This window comes from Papio anubis, chromosome 5, assembly GCF_008728515.1.
Source record: "Papio anubis isolate 15944 chromosome 5, Panubis1.0, whole genome shotgun sequence".
Taxonomy (NCBI): Eukaryota; Metazoa; Chordata; class Mammalia; order Primates; family Cercopithecidae; genus Papio; species Papio anubis.
Window position 1 is genome coordinate 14,055,017 of NC_044980.1, and position 23,288 is coordinate 14,078,304.

Sequence of the window (23,288 nt, forward strand, 5' to 3'; positions counted from 1 at the left end):
TTTTCTCTTACCCCACTCCCATTAGGCTTCCAGCCACCCTAAGCCATGAGACTGGGCAAGGTCACCAAGGATCCCCCACTGATGAGTGCCACCATCCAACTCTGGTCAGCGGCTGCTCAGGTTCTCCTGCACCCAGCAGGATGCACCCGGGAGGAGGCTCCCAGCGTGGCTGTCTCACCTGCTTCCGGTAGACATAGCACGCGGCGATGGCGACCATGGTGGATTCTCCCACAAAGCCCGCCAGGAGGGAGCCCACACCCAGGGTTGCACCGTGCACCCTGCAGATGAGAACACAAAGGCGATTTGTCTGTTAAGGCCAAGTCAAGGCACAACCGTCCATACCAAAACCCAGGAAAGTAAGTGTAGCCTCGAGACGGCTGAGACCAGCGGTGTTCTCCATCTGTTGGCTTCATAAGGGCGCAGCTAATAACCTAATGTGTGAGGGGAACTGGGAACTCGGGGTTGGGCCGCCTCCCTCCCGCAGCACACGGACCCCACAGCCCTTCCTACCCTCCCAGGACACTGGGAGCTCCCTGAGCGCGGGGACCATATCCTCCTCTTCTGGTTTTCACGTCCAGCATACGCTCGAGCCCGTGCAGGGCCAGCCACACCCCAACAGGAGCTCAGTGGCTCTTACTCGTGTCTGGGCCTGACCCCAAAAGCCCTTTTCTAGAATGGATCCCAAGAGCCTCCACCTGGTGCCTGGGCAGACACACAAAACATCATTCTGAATTTCCAATTCTAGACATGCCTAGGGATTTCCTGTGGAAATGTAGATCTTAAACCTCTGGACACAGTATTGAAGAGGCAGAAGGACCCACAGCCCCAAACTCTCTGACGACATACCCCAGGTAGGGCAGGACCACGAGGCTGGCGATGAGGACGATGATCCGCAGCACAGAGCTGGGGGCCAGGACGAAGGTTTTCTTCAGCGTCATGAGCCACCCAGTGAGATGCGCCCTCACTGTGACTGTGGGGAGGAGCAAAGGACTCGTCAGGCGTGCCCGCGTCCCCTCCCCATCCTCTGGACCAGGGCAGCACGTCCAAGAGCCAGAGGCTGCCTGGGACCCTGGTCTTGCTGCTGAGCCTCTGGCCATCCCGTCTTCCTGCCAGGGCTCCCCATCCCTGCTCCTGAGCCTAGGCCCGCCTCGGGTCCCCACCTCCTCACAGCCCTTTGGGTCTAAACGGCTGGGGACCAGCAGGCTCCTTGCTCCACTGGGACCACATCTTCCAGGCAGCCTAGCTGCTCCTGTCCAGTCCTGTCCCCACACTTGCCCAGCCCCGCCCTCGATCATCCACCTCTAGAAGGGAACACTCAGAGAAGAGTGGCAATATGACGGCACTCTGGTGTGACGCTGGGTGAGCAGAAAAGCTGGCACCAGAAGTCATCTTCCCTGCCTGCGGTCAGAGGTATGGAGACCAGAGCAGTGAGGTAGGAGGAGGAAGCTGCACGTCCCCACTTCCCTTTGTTCCCTCCCTGAGCTGGTCCTGACCACTTCCACTGAGGTCACTTCCCTTTCTCCCTCTCCTAGTGCTGTGGCCCTCGGTGCGCTGCCATTGCACCACAGGCTGCGTGGCCTCCCCGTGCCTGCCTCCTCACTGGATCTCTGAGCTGCAGGAGGGCCGTGGGTGGACAGCGGGGAACTGTGGCGAGCACAGAGCTTGCCCTTGTCAGTAGGAAGGTCCCTGAGCATCTAGATTCCATCTGAAACTGGAAAGGCTGGAGGAAGCGCAGGGCAGGGCCTGCTCCTTGAAGACCGGGGCCCGTCACCTCCCTGTGGACAGCACCAGGCAAAGGCCCTTGGAGGAGGAAGTGCTCATTCCTGGGATAAAAATTCCTTTCCAGGATTGCTGGTTTGGAAGGAAGCTTCTGCCGTCTTCTTCGTCTAACAGTATATGTCCTGCCTTCCTCTGGGTGGAAGCCTTATATTAATACTAACAAGGCTAATTTTCTTCTCTTAGGCAGACAGACCCACTGAGGTTTTTGACCAAAGGAGAGAGTCGGTCCCAGGCATATGCTAAACTGGTTAGCCCAAACCCAACAGATTGCAAAGAGTGGCAGGGCCTGGCAGCTGTCTGGAAACCCTTCATCTTACAGACAAGAAAGTGGAGTCAAATGGAGATTGAAGGTGAATCGCATACGCAGCTATAGCCTGCTCCCAGCTGGGGCGCTCCAGGCCCCTCCTCTGGTCACTACCATAGGAAATTAGCTGCATGTGCCTCAATCTGCGAGTGCAGCTCCTTCTAGATGGTGACACCTTCCCCAGCTTGGTTCACCCTGTGGCTACCCAAGTCCAGATGCCATCCCGGTGCTGTGATCTTCCAGCCACTTCTCCATTTCTGCCACAGCCCAGAAAGTGATGCCGCAAGGCCTTGGAACAAGGGCTGCTCCATCAGCCCTGGCCTACCTGGGCTCCGTGGCTCCTTTCTTTTTCTCTTTTTTTCTTTCTTTTTGAGACGAAGTTTCACTCTTATTGCATAGGCTGGAGTGCAGTGGCACAATCTCAGCTCACTGCAACCTCCGCCTCCTGGGTTCAAGCGATTCTCCTGCCTCAGCCTCCTGAGTAGCTGGGATTACAGGCACGTGCCACCATGCCCGGCTAATTTTTTGTATTTAGCGGAGATGGGGTTTCACCATGTTGGTCAGGCTGGTCTCGAACTCCTGACCTCAGATGATCCACCTGCCTCGGATTCCCAAAGTGCTGGAATTATAGGCGTTAGCCACTGTGCCCGGCCCATGGCTCCTTTCTTAACGTGTGGCTTTGTAGATTCTGGCTTCCCAGTTTAATGATTTAAGTGGATATTTTGGGGAAACTGATTTTTGACTAGGTGACACACCTGGTACAGAATTTAAAAGGTACAAAAGGGAATAGAGTACAAAGGTCTTCTTCCCAGTGGTGACTTCCCAGGCCCTTGTCCTGCTTCCCACAGGCAACTACTGTTAGCAGCTTGGTGAGTTACTTACAGAAAAAGAATGTAGCTATGCAAGCACTTAGCACATCCATATGACAATACAGATATACATGTGCTACATATTTGCTATGGAAATGGTTGCATACTAATCAACCATTCTGCAACCTGCTCTTCTCATTTAATCTAGAACGACCTCATTCTTGTCTGGTACACCTCACACCACTATATCGGCTTGGTGTAGTAACTTTCCAACTGGCTTTTGTCTCAGCCATGAGCAGTTCCTTTTCTGACCATCCATCATCTGGCCTCAGGTTGCCCTGGAATCTTCCTTTCTACAGCAGTCCTTCTCTGTCTTTGTATATCTCCAGGCTTTAGCAATAAGCTCACTCTATTTTTCTTTTTTTCATTTCACTTTTTAAATTAACGTATTGTAAAACTGGCTTTTTTGGTGCACAGTTCTGAGAATTTTAATACATGAACACATTTGTGTAACCACCACCACAATCAAGACAGAGGGCAGTTTTATTGTCTCCAAAACTCCACATGCTATCCTTTCGGGTCTACTTTCTTTTTACTGTTTTTGCAATCACTGCACTTTTAAAAACAAGTTATACGGCCAGGTGCAGTGGCTCACGCCTGTAATCCCAGCACTTTGGGACGCCAAAGAGGAGCACTTGAGGCCAGGAGTTCGAGACCAGCCTGGACAACATGGTGAAACCCCATCTCTACTAAAAATACAAATATTAGCTGGGTGTGGTGGTGGGCGCCTGTAGTCCCAGCTACTTGGGAGGCTGAACAGGAGAAGTGCTTGAACCCGGGAGGCAGAGGTCGCAGTGAGCCGAGATTGTGCTACTGCATTCCAGTCTGCATTCCAGACAGAGACTCTGTCTCCAAAAAAAAAAAAAAATATATATATATATATAAAATATATAAACATAAATATAAATATAATTATATATAAATATATAAATAAAAAATATATAAAAACAAGTTATACCTATTGATTCATTTCTTGAACTTTCACCTTACTGGCTAATGTTTTTGCATCTTTCTAAGCCACAATGAAATTTTACATTTGTGTTGGTGACATGATTGCAAACATTTCCAAAGAAAGATTTAATTAGGCATGAGGATAAACAAGAATGTTTCTTTCATTCTGTTTTTCTTTACCTGGAACTGGGAAGAAGGAGAAGATCCGCAAAGGAACAACACAGAGTTCTGCGAAGGCAAAGTCCACTCCAATGATGTCTATCAAGATTTTCTCGGACACGTTGGGTGTCCAAAACATCACGAAACAGAGCTGGGGGAGAAAGACATCGAACAGGGTTGTGAGGAAAAACGTGGAAGCGAGTGAAATGAACAGGTCAGGTGTGGCACAATCCTTGGAGAGTTACGAAAGGGGGACAACTGGCCCGACTGGGTGGCGGGCATGCTGGTCCCAGATCTGCCACCTGCCTGCTTGGCTGTCTCCTGACCACAGAGGCCCTGGTCCATTAGCCATGGCTGTACCCAGGGGACTCCCATGGCAGAGCAGATGTGGCTCCTCCAAGAGTGGGTCATTGATTTCTGAATGGGTGAGCAGGCCCGTTCAGAACCAATGTGCTTTGGGGCAAGGCTTAAGGAGACTGCCACACAGCTTGGCCAGTTCTGCCTGGACGTGTTTATTCATATAATGTTTACAGCTTTAACAAATAAAAAAAAAGACCTGGAAGTTCTTGGATGTGTACAGAACCACACAGAATCAGCACACATAACGAAAAGGGAAATGTTAGTGTTTAGAGTAAGGATCAGCCTATGAACCTTTTAAAGTCTAGTTACAAGAATAAGAGATGAGACAGCAACAGAATTGGAACTCTGGAAAGCAGATGGGAGGTGGTAAACTGATGTAACAGATGCAGGAAAAGTGAATCCTGAACCCAATGGGGAAAGTGGAGCTCTCTCCCCACCTCCCTTCCCCGCAGATCAGGAAGTGAGGCACAGGTCCTTCCGGAGATGGGGTGAAGGCGGGGTCCAGAGCAGGATGGCTGGAAGTCAGGTTAGCAAGCAATCCATCCACAGCTCCCCTTGCACAGCTGGTGACTACATCTCCCCGAATTTGACAGGAAACAGGAGTTTAGTCTCTGGATGAGGTAAAACAGAGGAGTACCTGGCATGGCCCAGGGCAGAGTTACTACAGGTTGAGTAACCCTTATCTGAAATGCTTGGAACTAAAAGTGTTCTGGACTCTGAAGTGTTCAGATTTTAGAATATTTGCATTATACTTACAGGTTACGCATCCCTAATCCCCAAAGTCCAGAATGCTCCAATAAACATTTATGTTGAGAGTCATGTCAGTGCTCAAAAATCAAAAAATTGGATTTTCCCTTTTTGGATTAGGCATACTTAATCTGTACATGGAAAGCGGGGGGATTAAGAGAAGGATGACATTTGCATGTTCGGGCTTCCTTCCTCTTCTGTGCTCCCAGAACATGAGAAACTAGTTGAGGCCTTCCCAGGTAGGAGACCGGAAATGGTCTCTGAGGAATCTGACCAGCCCAAGAGAAAAGACGTCAAGTTCCTGAAAATTAAGTCTCCCAATGAGGCAGCCACACTGGAGCAGCCATCAGTGAGGCCCTCGCAGGTGAGAAACCTCATCCTGGTGATCACAGCTTCCAATCAACTCCTAGTCTCCGGATAAGGTAAAATGGGTGGGGTGGGGGGCGCCTGGCATGGCTGAGGGCAGAGTTACTACAGCTAGTCACCAGAGCCCCGCTTATCAAAATGAGCAGGCAACCAGGGAGAAGCACGCTTTGACAGAGGCCTCCAATGTGCGGAGACCAAAACTATGGAAAAAACTGCAACTTAAGAGGAAACAAAGACAATATAGAGAGAGAGAGGGGGAAAAAAAAATAAAACTTTCCTCCACTGACATCCCCAGAGAGATGGGAGAAGCCACTGCGCCCACAAAACAAGAACAGAAGGAGAATGTTATAAAAAAGTCATTCACGCTGGACGCTGTGGCTCATGGCTGTAATCCCGGCAGTTTGGGAGGCCGAGGCGGGTGGATCACCTGATGTCAAGAGTTCAGCACCAGCCTGGCCAACATGGAGAAACCTTGTTTCCACTAAAAATACAAAATTAACTGGGCACGGCGGCGCATGTCTGTAATCCCAGCTACTTGGGAGGCTGAGGCAGGAGAATTGCTTGAACCCGGGAAGCGGAGGTTGTGGTGAGCTGAGATGGCGCCACTGCACTCCAGCCTGGGCAACAAAAGTGAAACTCCATCCCCCCCACCCCCCCAAAAAAAGACATTCACAGAACAAAAAAGATAAAAGCAGAAAGGAAAATTCACGAGTTAACAGTGAGATAAGTTTAGGGAAGCCTACCACGGAGACAGAGCAGAAGGACGAAGGCGTGCAAATGAAGCACAGGAGAAGAGTTAAAGGAACAAAGTCCAACACCCAAATAACAGGATTTCCAGAAAGAGGCGACAGCGTACGTCTGAGACTGAAAGACACCAGTTTCAGAACTGAAAGGGCCCATCGTGGGAGGTGGTGCAGTGCATGGGAAAAGCCCCATCAGGGCATGTCACCGAACACTATTGGGGGACACAGCTTCCTATGGGCTTCCGGCCTCGGGCTTCTCAGTAGCACTGAAAGCTAGAAGACAAGGAGCAGTAAGTTTCAAAGGAAGATGATTTCTACCCTAGAACTCTAAACCAAACTATCACTCAAGTGTGTTTAAAAGAAAAATATTTTCGATATTCAAGGCCTCAAAAGTCTTACCTCCCATGCACACTTTTTCAAGAAGCTATTGGTGAGGGTTGCTCTGCCAAGGCAAGCGAGTCATGGAGTGGAAAAGAGCAAGGCATGGGTGAAGCACAAGACAAAAGCCAGGGAAATCTCTGGGGCGGAGGTGAAGGCTGCGGTAGGCCCACAGGTCAGTTGATCTTCCCTGGAGCAGGGAGAAAAAGGCTCCGAGAGATGCTAACTACCTAGTGTGCTTGAATACTTGAAAAGCGATTTACACCACGCAGGGAAAATGGGGGAATAACTTAGTGACAAGTACCCAGAAGGCTAAGAAAAATGATAATTGAGTCAATTATTAAGTCCAGGCAAAACCAAAGCTGTTTGAGAAAGGAAGGGAATCAGGGCTCGGTGTCAGAGTATCATAGTCACAATCCATCAGGAGTTGGGGGTGCCTCTGAGAGCAGGAAAGGGACAGGGTGGAAGTGAGCAGCGCTGAAGAGGTGGGCTGGGGACATGCTACTGTGAGTTACAATCCTTTCAGAGCTGACTTGGAAAACTTGGTGCTAATTTTAAAAACCTGAATTTAAAAATCCAACAACATCACTGTGGAAGATTCTGTTAAAAACTTGCCAGTTTCATCAAATATTTATCTCCTTTTCTTAAAATGCCAGTGATTCTTCTCTAAAATAAAACTGAATACGTTCTAAAATGAATTACAACAGTGTAAGAACAGAACACTGAAATTTCAGAATATAACATTCTTTTAGGCTCTGACTACATTGTTTCATGGAATTAGCCAAGCTCTATGTACTATGTCATGTTGAAATATTAAAAAAATACACTGGAGATCTATTATAAATATATTTCACTTTATAAGTGCAATAGAGCCATTCCTCTATGTATTTTCTGCATCTGGCAAAGTATATTCCACTGGTTTTCAAAAATGGCAGAGGTACTATCTCATTTAATCCTCCTGCTTGATGACAGTACTCACACCCCATCTTTGACATGAAGGAAAAAATACTTCCTTAGATCTAGCAACTTGGAGCTCAGGGACTTTATTGCCTGAATGCCCTGGATAAGTGGCCCTGTCATCTTTTCCTGAAAGGGTGAGACATCGCACACAGTCATAGCCCTGGTATGGTGGCAACTTCACATTATAATTCGAAACAACACTGAGCATGGAGTTGGAACACTATTTCCCTGTCCATGTCCTACCCCCACAAACACACGGATCATCCCTGCTTCCAGCTTTGCTTTATACTGGGCCCCCAATATATCCCATAGCAGTAAAACCGTAAAGAATTGAGCTAAGGGTTGACTACCTTACAGTCTGGGCTGGCTCTGTGCCTTAGAACCTGCAGAAAGTGAGCCATTCTGTGTTTATCTAAGGGTTAGAGAGAGACCTAGGCCACATACTGCTAAAAACCTGAAGCTTCCAGGGGAACCATGAGCATGCTTTATTTATTTCGCAGCCAGCAATGATCTGAATGTGAGATAATGCCTCACACAAATGTTGCAATTCTCTAGGCTTTGCAAAATCATTGTAAAGTGGCTCTTCAGTTACAAGAACCAAGGAAAAAGGAGGGTATAATTGCACGTCAGAGAGAAAGACGGCAGAAATGGGTCACTGTGGCAGACAAGCCGGGTAATCCCTGCTCTGGGATCCCTAGTCAGGTCATGTTCACCCAGAGGCGTTTTCCTGTCTTGTAGAAGATCAGTTAACCTTTGCAGCAGGGGGGTCCAGTTTGAGGACACAACGATAGGGAGTGTGCCCACATCACCTGACACACTGACATCAGTATCAGCCAAGCTGTGTAGGTGACCACAGTTCTGGTACCTTGAACACAACCACGGAGTTAGGTAAGGTTTGATGGATTTCCACTAGGAGCTTCCTGAGATGGTGGCTCAATATTCCATTTCTAAAATTCCACAGTATGATCCAACTTGGCACCACTCAGTCACTCTGTTCTTTATCTGGTTCTGTCTCTGCTGAGCACACCCTACACGCCCCTTATCAAGGCCATGTGCCGACAGAGGTGCGTCTTCAGTTTCAACCACACACACCTACAGCCCAGACTGGGTCTTCATGGGGTATCGGAACTGGAAGCGGTTAGTCTGATCCGGGGTTTGAACAATCACAGACAACTGAAGGAAAGGAATGCCACATTTATCAATGTCTCCTTTTTCTTCCTCCCTGAAGTCTCTGAAGCTCTTGCTATGCTTCCAGTAGGAAAATGCCACTGCACTTTTCAGCAAGCTTTTCAATGAGTGGTTATTTCTTGCATATATAACTTAGGTATACATATAACTTAGAAAGGAATACATTTAACTTAGAAGTGGATATGGTGGGCCAGGTACATTGGCTTACACCTGTAATCCCAGCACTTTGGGAGGCCAAGGCGGGTGGATCACAAGGTCAGGAGATCGAGACCATCCTGGCAAACACGGTGAAACCCCATCTCTACGAAAAATACAAAACATTAGCTGGGCGTGGTGGCAGATGCCTGTAGTCCCAGCTACTTGGGAGGCTGAGGCGGCAGAATGGCATGAACCTGGGAGGCAGAGCCAAGATCGCGCCACTGCACTCCAGCCTGGGCAACAGAGCGAGACTCCATCTCAAAAAAAAAAAAAAAAAAAAAAAAAAAAGTGGGTATGGTGTTTATTAAAAGCTGTAACTCCTATCTGCAGGTGAGCTTTCCCGAAGCAAAGCGCTGAGCCCTAGCATAATAATCAGATTACATTTAACCAGTTCATTTGAAAAAACAGGAAGCTTTAGAAGTTCCCTTGACAAAGAGTATTTCAGGAACAGTGTCAATTTAATGAGTTCACCCAGAGTAGTCTCGACGTAGAACATGCCTCCCAGCTGACCATGACGTGCTGTGTTCCTCAAATATTTGCAGAGCCTAATGACGTGGACTTTTCCAAACCAGAACACAACCCTAATAATCTCCCATCAATGAACAAGAGTCGTTCCTCTGAGCAGCTGCACAGGTGGGTTTTCTGCTGTCGAGTTTACTGTCAATATTCTCTCATCAGGACGCAGCCTTCAAAATAGAATAGTCTACCCAGTGCCCAGATCTCGGTTTTTCTATTTATTCTTCAATAAAAGGAACCAGGACTCCTTGGAGAAATGACTCATTCTAGGAGCAAGGCAGAGAAAAGGCAAGATGATTCGCTTGGAGCATCTGTGGTGTGAGAAGGAAGGACGTGCCCCAAAATAAAACGATGGGAACACGGCAAAGGGACACGGAAGCCAGGCGGAAGGAGCTTCCGAATGGCCAAAGCAAAAACACTTTGGGCAACAAAATAGTACAGTAGTATTGAATTCTATCCCCAAATAGCAAATAAATATCCATGAGTCCATAGGGATAGAAATTTAAAAATGGCAGAGAAGGGACAAATGTCCTGCACAGAACCCTAAATAATTCATTAGCTGCTCCCCTCTAAGGTGGGTGGGAGCAGACCTTCCCGCTCCTTCGGAGGAACTTCCTTCTGAAGAGCACAGTGGGGAGACAGGAAATGCGTCCTGGCAGCAGAGGAACGCAGCAGACATGAACCCAGCCACGCAGTCAAGGTCAACATCCACAGTGGTAAGTCGGGTTGACAGTCTGTGCCCTCGATAAGATGTGAGGACAGTGGCACTTTGTCTCTGTGGTCTTCCTCTCCAATTCCCTAAGGCCAGTCTTCACCACGAGACAAACCCCAGACAAACGCACATTGAGGGGCCCTCTACCAAATACCCGACCAGAACTCCTCAAAACTGTTGAGGCCTTAAAAACAAGGGAAGTCTAAGAAATTCTCAGAGACCAGAGGAGGCTATGGAGGCATGATGACTAGACATAATGTGGTGTCTTGGATGAGATCCTGGAACAGAAAGAGCTCATGAGAAAACAAACCAGTGAAATCCTAATGAATCATGGAGTTTGGTTCACAGTCGCGCACCAGGGCTGGCTCCTTGGCTGTGACATGCGTGCTGCAGTGAAGCAATGTGAGTGAGGCTGAGGGGTCTATGGCAACTCTGCACCATCTCCACAATGTTTCTGAAAATCAGAAGTTATTCTTAAAAAAAAAAAAAAAAAAAACAAGGTTAATTAAAAAAAGAAGGGCTGGGCATGGTGGCTGACGCCTATAATCCCAGCACTTCGGGACGTCAAGGTGGGAGGATTGCTTGAGGCCAGGAATTCAAGACTAGTCTGGGCAACACAAGACCCTATCTCTACAAAAAAAATTTAGCCCTGTGTGGTGGTGCATGCCTTTAATCCCAGATACCTGGGAGGCTAAGGCAGGAGGGTTGCTTGAGCCCAGGAAGTTGCAGGCTGCAGTGAGCCAAGATCGCGCCACTGTACTCCAGCCTGAGTGACAAGATTCTGTCTCCAAAAATTAAAGGAGAAAAAAGGAAGAAGAAGAAGAAGGAGGAGGAGGAGGAGGAGGCGGAGGATGGAGAAGAAGGAAGAAGGAGGAGGAGAAGGAGGAGGAGGAAGAGGAGGAAGAGGAGGAAAAGGAGGAAAAGGAGGAAGAGGAGCTGGACGGGGCCTCTCTGGGAATGTTCCTAATGTTTGCATGACTCAGTACATCCCAAATGGAATGACATGGAATTCCATCAGGACACACTCTCAGATTCCCAATTTAGAAGGAAAAACAATGCCATTTTACCAGGGTGAATTGCCGAAAGCAGGCAATGTGTGAAAGTAGCCAATGACTCCCATTTCTGGGGATCGGCACTTAAGGGGTGCATACCTGTAGCAACTGCCAGAAGGAATGGGCTCTTGGGGTTGACTGACCTGTCCTCAGAAGGGTGAAAAGCCATATGTTCCTGAGACAGCAGGTGAGGGGACGATGGAGAGAGGGACGCTTCCATGTCCGCACCTTGCTCAGTGAGAGAAAGTAGGGAACCTCATAGGAAGGTTGATGATTATTGCCATCACAGGCAGTGGGGACACGGGGAGGACTTTTTACTTAAGGTCAGGCTAGAAAAATTCTAGTTGGCTAACACAGGGGTAGCCAACCACAACCTACATTTACAACCGATGAAAGTAAATGACATCTATTACTGAGAGAAACAGAGCTTGGTAGAGCATATTACAAAGTGTTTATCTAGAATTTGATACCTTCCATCTGGCTTGTTGATAATCATAATAATTGTTATAAATCTATCTTGAATATTTAAGGAGTTGATGCAATCATCAACTGTTACAGCATATTCATGGTAAAAAAAAAATCAACATTTTTCAGATATAGTTTTATAACCAGCTTTTTGAAGAATATGAAAACTAAATCATCCCTGCTATCATCTAGGTTTAATGAAATTGCCAAATGCACACACTGCATGAAAGCAAACTGTCTTTCAGGTATCTAAGATGACTTACTAATTCCTAGTAATGTCGTGTTGGTGGAAAGAAATGACATACCTCAAACAGCAGGGGGCGCCATGCACCAAGCCCGCAGAGGGTTGTCCAACTCTTACTCCTTTTCTCTGCCGCTTTAATCCTTTCCTGGTTTTCCTCACAGGATCTGAAGACTATTGAGAAAGTTCCACACTCCAGCTTCTGTTTAGCCTTTCCTTCTCCTTGACTATTAATAGTCAACTTGGAATTTGTTTGGGGCTGGGGGAAGGGGACATGGGCAGTGACTGTTTAATGGGTGTAGAGTTTCAGTTTTGCAACCCAGTTACGGACAGATGGTGATGACAAGCAGCAATGTGAATGGACTTCACTGTCCCTTTAAAAATGGTGAGGTTGGTACATTGTATGTGTATTTTTCTACAATTAAAATTTAAAAACATTTGGAACCTGCTTATAACAGCACACTCTGTTCATTTGCTCGTTGTTTAAATGACACGTGTGCATCTGCCCTGGTGTCTTCTTATGAGGGCTTAGGTAGAGTTTTAGGGACTAGCCTTTATTGTCTTCATCTCACCTAAATTCCCCCAAAATAAACCAATCAACCCCTCAAATCTGCTACACGTGCTGACATAAAGAGCAAATGCTGGATTCCTGAAGCTTCCAGACAGAAGTGCGGAGGGAAGGCAGAGGGAAGGAACTCATTCTCATCAGTCACTCACTATGTGCCAACAGCACTCCATATGTGATTCCATTTCATCTTCATACACTCACCAGATAGATGCCTTATTGGTTGAGGAGGACACAGGGCCTACAGGGACTGTGTGACTTGCCCCAGGTCATCGGCTGGTAAAGAGGCAGGGGCAAGAGTTCAATCCAGGCCTTGGGGCCGCAGAAGCCCTGCTTTCTCCCTGTTTCTGAGATGCCCTAGGCTGCTGAACCATTCAGGCCCAAGGGTACTGTGAGGGGCATCAAATGGGAAAGTGTTGAATTCCATTAATTCACCTTTGGTTCTTTTTTCATCCCCCATGCACAAGAGAGGCATTTTCTTCCAGTGGAGCCGGGAACAATGGGGCGGCAGTCTCCACCTCATGTTGTGGGGGTTGGGCGGCCCAGCATTAACAAAGCCTCAAACAGGCCGTCTTTGTTCCAGACAAAGGGTCAGCATGGTACCACCGCTGGAATATGGCCTGTAGGATCCGCCCAAGAGGGCTGAGTGACAGCTATGGCTTGAGGGAAGGTTGCCACAGGAAGGTGAGACAGGGTCATTCTCATGAACGGAATTTCTAACTTGGAACACAGGGCCAGCCGGACAAAGTCCTGTTGGATGGTGAGTTTTACTACAAGCTCAGATTCTGTTGCTTTCTAGCACATGACAGAAGGACTCAGAACTAACACGCTTTACTGAGATGCAGCTGCAAATAATGGTGTGCAACCAAGAAGATGGAATCCTTGGGGTGCTAGCCCAAGCAGTGGCAAGACAGGAGCAGGACAAGCTCACCAGGGCACAGAAGGCCTCTCTATTACACATGGACAGTAGGTAAAAATGGGAGTGGAGGAGCCCATCCTGACCTGCAAGGTGCAAAACTGGCCCTGAAATGATGAAAAAAAAAAAGTCTTTTTTTTTTTTTTTTGAAGTAGTCTCGCTCTGTCAGCCAGGCTGGAGTGCAGTGGCACAATCTTGGCTCACTGCAACCTCTGCCTTCCGGGCTCAAGCAATTCTCCTGCCTCAGCCTTCCGAGTAGCTGGGATTACAGGCGCATGCCACCATGCCCGGCTAATTTTATAATTTTAGTAAAGACGGGGTTTCTCCATGTTGGTCAGGCTGGTCTTGAACTCCTGACCTTAGGTGATTCACCCGCCTCGGCCTCCCAAACTGCTGGGATTACAGGTGTGTGCCACTGCGCCTGACCAAAAAAAAAAAGGTATTCTAATTAAGGAAATTGAGGATGCGAGAGGCAGTGCCAGACCCAAACCTCTGACTTCTAGGAGGCATTTCCTTTCCCTGTGCCTCCACCTCTATCTGCCAGCTGCAACTTCCAAGAAGAAGTGTGCAGAGCCTGGGTTCCACTGGGATGGGGGACACTGTAAATACTGAAACCGTCTGTGACCTGCCACCTTGCACTGGTGGCGCAGGTTCTGGTGGGGAGAAAAGGGGCGGAGCCAGAATTCTGGTTTCTAGCTTTGGGAATGGCGCTTCCCAGCAAGTGCACAGAGAGGGGTTAGTTCAGTGTGTCCAAGAGAAAGACCCGGACAGAGTGGATTCTTCAGGCTGCTTCCTTTTCTGATGCCGCCGCTCTTTGTTTTCTTTCCCTCCCGAGTTGCTTTCTCTGTGGCCTGAAGTTCTGAAGCTTTAGGACGAAGATGTTTTAAACACTAAACACCTTTATCCTCAGTTCCACAGGGGCGCCTGCTCTGGGATGGCACCTACTTCCCTCCGACAGGCGGTGGAGCCCAACAGAAGCAGCCCGCTGTGCTGTGATCCATGCTGGGATTCTACAGAAACAGCACGCAAGGAGGGGATCTGACCAGGCCACTAAGCCCCTCTCCTCTCTGGCAGCCTCCAACCGAATCCCTTCTCCCTGACAAAGTTTCTCCCCGGAACCTGGAGCAGGGGGGCTCACAGCCTTGCCGGCGGGGACAATCCTGGGCTGCTGACAAACAGAGTGGCCATGGCTTCCTCGCATTCACAGTAATCAGGGAATTTTTTTTTTTTAAAGAAATTAAGGAAAACAGATTTCAAAACTTATGGAAAAGAGGCAAATATGATCGAATAGCACCAAAGATTCTAAAAGAGATTGAAAAACTCTCAGAAGACAAATTCTCTCCCAACAACCAGAAAACAGGCCCTGAGGAGGAAAACAGAAGGCATCTGAAGGCCTCGTGGTCCCCAGGTGTGGAAGAGGGTACTGGGGACAGCAAAACATGCATCCATGCCTTCAGCTACCCTCTTGCAGGTCTTCCTTACCCAGGCCCTGGGACGCCTCATGCAGAGTCTACCTTCAAGAGCTTGCAGCCTTGAGGATGGGGCCGACGTGTATGTAGATGTGCCCAGTGTACTTACCAGCAAGAAGCGGGTGCCAGGAGTGCAGGAGAAGGAGCGCCTGTCTGTGCCAGGGAGAGGTTGATAAGGAAGCACCTGCCTGCCAAGAAGCCCGACGGGGCACTCAATGCCAAGGCAGCAGCCACCGAGGCAAAACACAGAGCGAGGGGACACCACTGCATGGGAAGCTGGAGAGGCGGCCCAACATGGGTGAGAAAGGCCATGTCGTCCTCGGGGGGCAGCGGCCAGCGGTGAAGGACTATCTGGAAGGCTGTGGGCGGATGAGTGGCTACTGAGAGGGCACACTTCCTGAGGATCTTTATCATTTCCGAGTCAGCCATGGCTAGGAGGGAGAGGCAGGCTGAGCGGGCAGCCTGGTGCACACAGGTGTCATGTCTATGGCAGGGTCTATGATGGTACCACACGATGTGTCCATAAGAACGTAAGAACCCCCAAAAGAACAAGGTCGGGAGGTGAAAGCCCGAGTGCTCGGAGTGGGTAAAAGTGCTCAGATCAAAAAAAAACAGCTGTAAAAAAATGTGCCACGAGAAAGAAGGGAAAAGGGAAAGAGCTGCCGGGGGCCGGGCGTACCTTCCAAACCCCCGCTCTCTGTCTGCCTTCTCCAACAAGGATGGTCACCTCTGAACTATCCAGGAAGCGCAATCCCAGCCAAGTGGGATCTGAAGACTGACAGTGACAAGAGGGAGCAAAGCATTCTGTTGATAACGGTAAAAGCCTGCAAGGTTCCCAGCATGAACTCATCTATGGTGGAAAGAAAGCTTAGAGCATCAGGGAGAGGCTGGGAGCCTCCAGGTTGGAAATCCTAAGGATGGATTCTAGAAGGGCCCAGTCCTGGACTGCAGCGTATGGGTCTCGTGTTTATCCTGAGAACAGTGCCAGGCGGCTAATTTAAAAAGCGGATATAGCCTTAGGCTGCATTAGTGAAGGTGATGGGCTGACGTGGCCTGCCCCACTGCCTAGGCGTTCGATAATTTCGGCGATGCATACGGCCACACCTGTGTGGGACAGGCCAATGTGGGGAGAGACGAGACACGGGAGGCCCAGGGAGCTGAGTGTCATGCGAACAGCGCTCGTGAGGGGTCCTTAGGAGCATCATGTGTGCCCCACAGGACCCAGGTTTCTGCGGACACACAGGTGTTCTTTCTCATCTGAGGACTTCCAAATGTGAACATGCTTCCTAGGCCCACGTGCAACTTAAAATTGGTCCTTGTTGGCATTTTCTACTGTGTGGTTGTGTCTGCAGTTCTATCAGATGTCTAGTCAGAGGACTCAACCTATTCATTCCCCTTTTTGTGCTCACTACAGTTTGATGGAGAACTGGCATCTCTGTGTTAGCAAGAAGATGGGGCTCGGGTAGCGCCATCTGTGCCTGGGGTTGGGAGGCTGTAAACAGCAGGGGGTGATGGCTCAACCAAGGAGCTTCCGCAGGGAGAAAAATTGTGCATACAGGGGTCATGACTGTGGCAGGGTCTGTCTATTGAAAGTGTGTGTAAATCTACCAATCAAGAGACTGGCTTTTAAAAAAACAATCCACCCCAACAAAACCCACAAAAATGTGAAGAATATAAACTTTATATTTATCTATAAGATATAGATATCATTCATAAAATTATTCCTTGGCATAAAATATACCCCTAGCCACTTAGGTACCTGTGCAGCCCTCTTTCCCTGTGTTAGGGACCACTGAGTGCCCCAGTGGTGGAGCTGGTGGCTGAGGAGAGCTGGCATTCTTTGCTTATAGCACATGCCAGGTATCTCACTAAGCTTTTACTCCTTTTAAAATCTTAAAAGGTGAGCAATTCTTATTATCTCTGTGTGGCATCTGGGGAAACTGAAACTTGCAGTTTTGAGCGACTTTCCTGAAGCCACTCGGCTAGTGAGTGGTGGAGCCTGGATTTGAACCCAAGCCCTGTGGCTCCAAGGCCCACACCTATAAGCACCAAGCTATGTGGCCGATTCCAGCTTGACCTAAATCCCTCTGCCTCCATCCCTCTTCCCTCTTTAAGTCAACAGACACAGACAGGGCAGTCAGCTGTCATGAGAGCCACAGGCGTGACAGGCAGCCCCCCATCGGCACTCATCTCCAGTTTCAAAGGTGGGAACTTGAAAGAGATCAGTGGTGTCAGCTCCAGTGTGTGCACCCTGGCCCTCTGGAAACTTCTTTTTTGGTAACCATCGGTTCATTCTTCAAGCCACATCAGTTAAGAGCCATCTCCAGGGAGGACTACGGGCCACTGAAAACTGTCTGGCGCCCGATTCATAGCGAGCAGGTTTCGAGGCACTGTTGTTTGCCATATGTGCTGTTTCTTGGCAGCGCTTTGTGGTTCTTTTAGCCTTGCACTGGGCTCAGAAGATACAAAAAGACCCTAGAATAATTTCATGACACCATTCAAACCCGTTTACCTTACTGTGCCCGAGCAAGTGGGACATCCGACCCAGAGGTGAGGACACAGTAGCAAGCCTTTAAGAGAAAATGAAGACCCTTTTGAGAAAAGACCACAGACTAGGTAAAAGCACCTAACACGTGCTGCCCAGAGGTGCAGGAGACACCCAGGCCTGGGAGAGGGAAGCCAGTGAAGTCTCTCCTGTGATCAGAGTGTTTTTTTGATTGTTTTCTTTTGTTCCTGTGTCAAATGATAGGTTACTTCATTAAACTTACACAATGGCCACTTAGCATGCTAATCAGCTGTTTTAGGTCCTCATTGTGCTCATTTCACACACTGCTTCATGTAATTACCTCTATTTGGTAATTTTTTAGGTATTCTGAGATCATTTACATGGGCTTTGCTGGGCTCCCTGCCTGCTGCACCCAAGGGAATGGCAGGCCATCGGGAGTTTCAGGCTGTGGAGAAGGTGCTCGTGTGTGGAGCCCGGGGTGCCTCAGAGCCTCCGAGCTGGTGCTGGGCTCGGAAAGCCAAGAGGCCAGGGGCACCACATCCTTGCTTTCTCCACGTTGATGGTGCATGCATGTTGGGAGGGTCTGGACTAAGCACCCGGTGAAGCTGATGTCTGGTTTCTGTACACTGTCTTTAAGCTGAGACTAAGAAAACCAATTTTTTAAAAACCTGTAGGGAATCATAAAGTATTAATCATGGAAGTCGATCAATGAAGCCCTACTAAGTGACTTCACCATTAGTGTGGGATGGCAGTTTGTGACTGACCTCTCCCTATTGCTAGATATGAGTTCTAAATTGCTCTTCAAAGAATCAATATGTCAGTATGTTCAATTCTTTGCCTTCTACTTTTAAACTTAACTTCCTTGTAAAGCAACCTTTTCTGATTACCTGCTCCACCCTGACTCATTCCGATTTCCTGCTCTGCCATAACCATTTTTTCCAGCAAACCACTCACCAGCGTCACTCTCTTTAAATCAGCCAATCGGAATTAGTTTAGCCCGTGCGGTCTAACCCTAGCCAATAGGGGAACAACACAGCAGCAGGGGCCACGTGCGTCAGGGAAAAGAACCCCTTCCCCTCCCTTGTCCAAGTGTGCGCTCACCATTGCTCCATCTGTAAGGGCGCGCCCTTCTATAGAAGTACATTGCCTTGCTGAGAATTAAAAAGAAAATTTTATATTCGAGTGCTATTTCTTCTGTGGCACTGAAACTTTATTTATAACACTGTGATAGCTCTGTTTCCACAGCAGTGAAAACCAAAGAGCTGGGCTGGGCACCTGCCTCTTTGAGGTGGGACTCGGGTCAGGCAGCACTCAGCAGGTGCAGGGATCCGTGGGGCCCAGGCTTTACTTCCTTAAGGGATTGGAGGGGCTGGTGAGCAGTGAGCATCTGCAGGCCCAGGGTATAAACAAGGTGTCTTCCCTGTTGCTTTCAAACTCATTCAGGTGGTGGGCCCCACGTGGGTTCTTGGCAGAACATGGGTGTGTATTGATACGCTAAACTGAAAAATGAGTGATTTTTATAATTTTGTGCCAAATCAGATTACCCTTTATAAGGTTCAAGTGATAAACAGTAGAAGAGATCAAGATTTTGAGGCAATCTGGTGGGGGGGATAAATACAAATGAATAAAATTCTAGCAACTTACTTTGTTTCCTGAAAATTGGAAAAATATTTCAGTTTTTGAATGCTTGTAGTGGCACAGATTAGTCCTGGGTTCTGCAAAGACCTTGTTGAGGGGCACTGCATTATTCAATGAATAAAAAGCAGAATAAAAATAAGAAGCAAAGTACCTTAAATCTAGTCCTGGTACTTCTATCAGATGCTACAATGTCAATACCCCCATCCCCAAAGAAACTTTTGGCAAAAATATCATTAAGCACGTAAGTGCTGGCACAGGTTACCTGTATCAAAATAGCTCATGTTCCCTATAAATATGTACACCTACTAGGTACCCACACAAAAAAATTAAACTAAAAAAATGCAGACACAGGGCCACACTGCATAAAGTATTATATTTCTAAGCAAATCCTCTACTCACATGGAGAATCTGGAAATAAAATAATAGAGATGTCTCATGAAACTAAAAGGAGATAGACTCTAACAAAAAACAAAAACAAGTGAGTTGAATAGTTGGAAGTCCGGTTCATCAATCCATGTGGCCTTAAGTGACAAGAAGATTCCTTCCCTTCAGAAATCACGGTTGTTAGCTTGCCAGGTACCCAAAACAAAATAACACAAACTGGGTGAGTCTGAGTAACAGAAAATTACTGTCCCACTGTTCTGGAGACCGAAATCAAGGTGTGAGCGGAGCCACAGGTCCTCTGAAGGTGCTAGGGAAGGGTCTGTTCCAGGTCTTTCCTGGCTTCTAGTAGCTCTTGGGCTGAGGCAGCAAAACGCCAGCCTACACAAGGCGCTTCCCCTGTGTGCACGTCTGTATCCAAATTTCTTCCTCTAAAAAGGCACCAGTCATATGGGATTATGGGCCCACCCTACTCATCTACCAGAGCCTCATCTTAACCCTATTTCCAAGTAAGGTCACATTCTGAGGTACTGGGGGTTAGGACTTTAACATAAGAATGCTTGGCGAATCCTATTCAACCCATAACAATAAAGACAGAAGGTTCCGGGTTGAATGGAGGTTCACGGTCTCCCTTTAACCGCCCACTGACTGCAAAAAGCAAGACTCAGAAAGATCCAGAGTAAGAACCTATTTTAACTTTTTTTTAAAAAAATTTTTAAGAATCAGATCCTTAAATACAAACAGCCACTGACCTCAGATACCCTTGCACTCTACTGCGTGAGGCCACGTGGTTTGACTGGCACACTGTGGCAGCGTGGCTAGGCTTCCTTCTCTCTCTGCCTCAAGTGTCAGCAACACCTCCACATCAAGCAGCCTCCATGTGTTGAAGCCAGTGAAGTCAGTTATTCGGGGGCCGGTGGATACAGTCTGGGGGTCCTGGCACAATCCCATGACCTCAGCGTAATTGGAATGTGGGTGTGCGGGGCCAGCCTGGGACAGAGTCCCATCCACACCTGCCATCTTGAAACAGGTCAGCTCACCAAAAATCAACCGTTGGATAACCAATTTGACCAACCAACAATCTGTCAAATTTTCTGAGTTTTAAGATCTTGTCTCTTTTAAACTCTTCTAAAGTATATAGCAATTTTTTACTGGAAGGATTGGCAGGGTCCCAAGGGCTGGGAGGGCCCCAGGGTCTCTGAGACCTCCACATTCTCCCTGTCTGTACCCCCACCTCTGCCATTCCGCTCCAGCTTTCTCTGACTCGTCACTTCCCCTCTTTTTCTGATCAGTTTCTCTCCCTTCTCCTTCTGACCTTCATGCTACTCCACCTCTCTGACCTTCAGTCACTCTCCTTTCCCTGATCCTCGTTCTCCCCCTTCTCTGACTTTCTCTGAATGTGGCATCCCAGGGGTGCTGGGTATGGTCGTGTAGGTTGTGTACTGCACAAAAGTGCCTCGTTAGCTCTACTTGCCAAGATCTGTCTGGAGAGATGCCCATTTCCTTTGTGTGCTAATGGTTTGGGGAGACCTTAGCAGAGGCCAAGCCTGTGCTTTGCATGGATCCTTCTCTATGTCTCCTCAAGCAGAGGGCCCCCCTCTTTTGGCACTAACTCCCCAGAGTAGAGCAGAGCAGGGAGCTTGAGAAGAGAAACACCAAATGTTTTGAAAATGTCATTGTGAAATCAAAATGGAAACTAGTCAACTAAAAGCATCCAAAGGTGTTAAAAACTTCTGTTTATTAAAATATGATTGGCTATGGACTTCAGAAATAGTTTTAAAAAGTCATGTTTTGGGTAAATTGGCACATTTGGTAAACTTAGCAGCCTGATGGGCTGGCTTTCACCACTGGGCCTGGCATCCAGGAATAGGGAGGTCCGTTACTCTTTCGGGACACTTCTTCCCCACCAAAAGGACTGTTGGAAGATATAGCCCATGACGGTGAGTGGTTTCTATCTTATCCCCACATCTAGAGTCTAGGAGGGCACCATGATAGGTCCCAGGGGTTTGGAGGAGGCTGGGTTTCTGTAAGGTCAGCACTGCCGGCTGCCTTCCCCACCTGAGAGGAAGGACTGCGGCGCCTGCTCCTCTCTGTGCGCTCACTGCCGGCTCAGCCTGTGGCTCCAGCAGTGTCTACCTAGAGAAGTACAGCCTTTTACGGCACACTCACTGTCACTGTGTTCTACAGCCGGTCACATGAGCGACAGCGGCCACAGCTGTTCAGGAAGGCTCAGGGCAAGGCGACCACCGGCTTTGATTCCAGCACCGGCGGAGGCACCTTGCATGGCGAGGCTGCGGCGCAGTCTCCTCTGCGTGGCTGCAACCCCGCTCGCTTCCCGTGAAAACAGACCCTCTGAAGCTGTTCTTCCAAATGGCTTTCTGCCGCATTTGAACTGTGCTTCCCTTCACCCCAAACAGCTGCTTGTCAGTCCGCAGGCGCCTTGCTAACCTGGGTTTGCACTGTGTCTGCTCCCTCGTTGCAATCAAGGGGATTCTATTTCATCTGACAGTTCTACTGTTTTGAAGTTAATCTTTTGGATCAACTAAAGGTACCCCCTTTTCTCATCCTCATGCCCATCAGACGGTTTAGAGAGACCAATCCATCAACCTCCGGCCGAGCATGCCTAACTGCAGCTCTGAAAGACTGAAAGCAAGACGCTAATGGAAAACGCGAACACTTCCATTTTCCTACTCCACACCCCTCTGACTTCAGCCCTTCTTCCACACTGGGCAGAAGACATCTGCTGCTTTTCTGAAAACCCAGTGATCAACAACACTGCTGGATAAGAGTACAAGGGCAGAACCAACTTCTAGAGTAGGACAGATACTCTAAATTTAAATAGAAATTGTGTAATAGGGAATAAACCAACACATCATTGTAGCATGCTGAAATGAGCCTCTTACTAATGGTCAGCAGTGACACCGCAGTGTTTTTCACAGGCAAAGGCAGGTGTTGAACTCCAAATATCAGGGCCTGGAGAGGGGGCCGTTCTGAGGGAAGGATGCATTTTGATTCTGGACAGTATTCGTTTTCCTTTGAATCACTGAGTCATTGGGTGTCTACAGGATCCTGGGGGTCAGCTCTTCTCAAAGACTCAGGGACAAAAGTTGATTTTCCCAAAGCAGCCGAGTGCGGGAAAGCGTGCTAATGTTGGACAATGTGTGGAGGGCTGTGGCATCATCACACAGCTCCTACTGTATACACAGAATCATCTGCTGAAATAAACACCAAGTGTGCTGCTTTCAAGTGTTTCAATGACCTCTGCTTCATTATTTCCTGACATTAAGAAGTTTCAAAATTCAAAAAACAAAAACAGGCGAGGTGCAGTGGCTCATGCCTCGGATCCCAGTGTTTTAGGAGGCCAGGAATTTGACATCAGCCTGAGTAACATAGTGAGACCCTTTCTATACAAAAAGTAAAAAAAAAAAAAACCCCAAAACCAAGAAAAAAGAAAGTAGACTAGAAAATCAAGGGCCTTTTAAAAGCTTTTAAGATAGTACAAACGGAGCATAAATGAGAAGATAGTCGTTCACAAGGGTGAATGCTGTCGGTACCTGACCAACTGCTGTCTCATAATTAAGGATTAGTTGATTGCTGTGTTTGTTAACCTGTTACTGTGACCTTTCTCAGTGTCAAGCAGGATGCTAAGCCCTGGGGATAAAAGGTGACATTGTAGACCCTGCCTCATGAAGTTTGGAGCCCAAGAGCAGCAAAAGATGTACAAGAATGAATACAGTAAGAGATAGAATAAGGTGTGTACTCATTACAGGGACAGTTTAATGTCTAATTTAGAAAGAAAAATCTCTAGGTGGGTGCGGTGGCTCA

At 48.1% G+C, this 23,288-nt stretch overlaps 1 protein-coding gene across 1 annotated transcript in view; it reads right to left on the reverse strand.

Annotated features, from left to right (window-relative positions):
- Positions 1-23,288, reverse strand: part of ANKH (ANKH inorganic pyrophosphate transport regulator) — a 160,041-nt gene that overhangs the window by 7,935 nt on the left and 128,818 nt on the right. The window contains exons 9-11 of the mRNA XM_003899511.4: positions 4,084-4,213; positions 847-970; positions 179-278 (exon numbers count right to left, since the gene is read on the reverse strand). Of these exons, the coding sequence (XP_003899560.2) occupies positions 179-278; positions 847-970; positions 4,084-4,213 (354 nt within the window). The remainder of the gene's footprint in view (positions 1-178; positions 279-846; positions 971-4,083; positions 4,214-23,288) is intronic.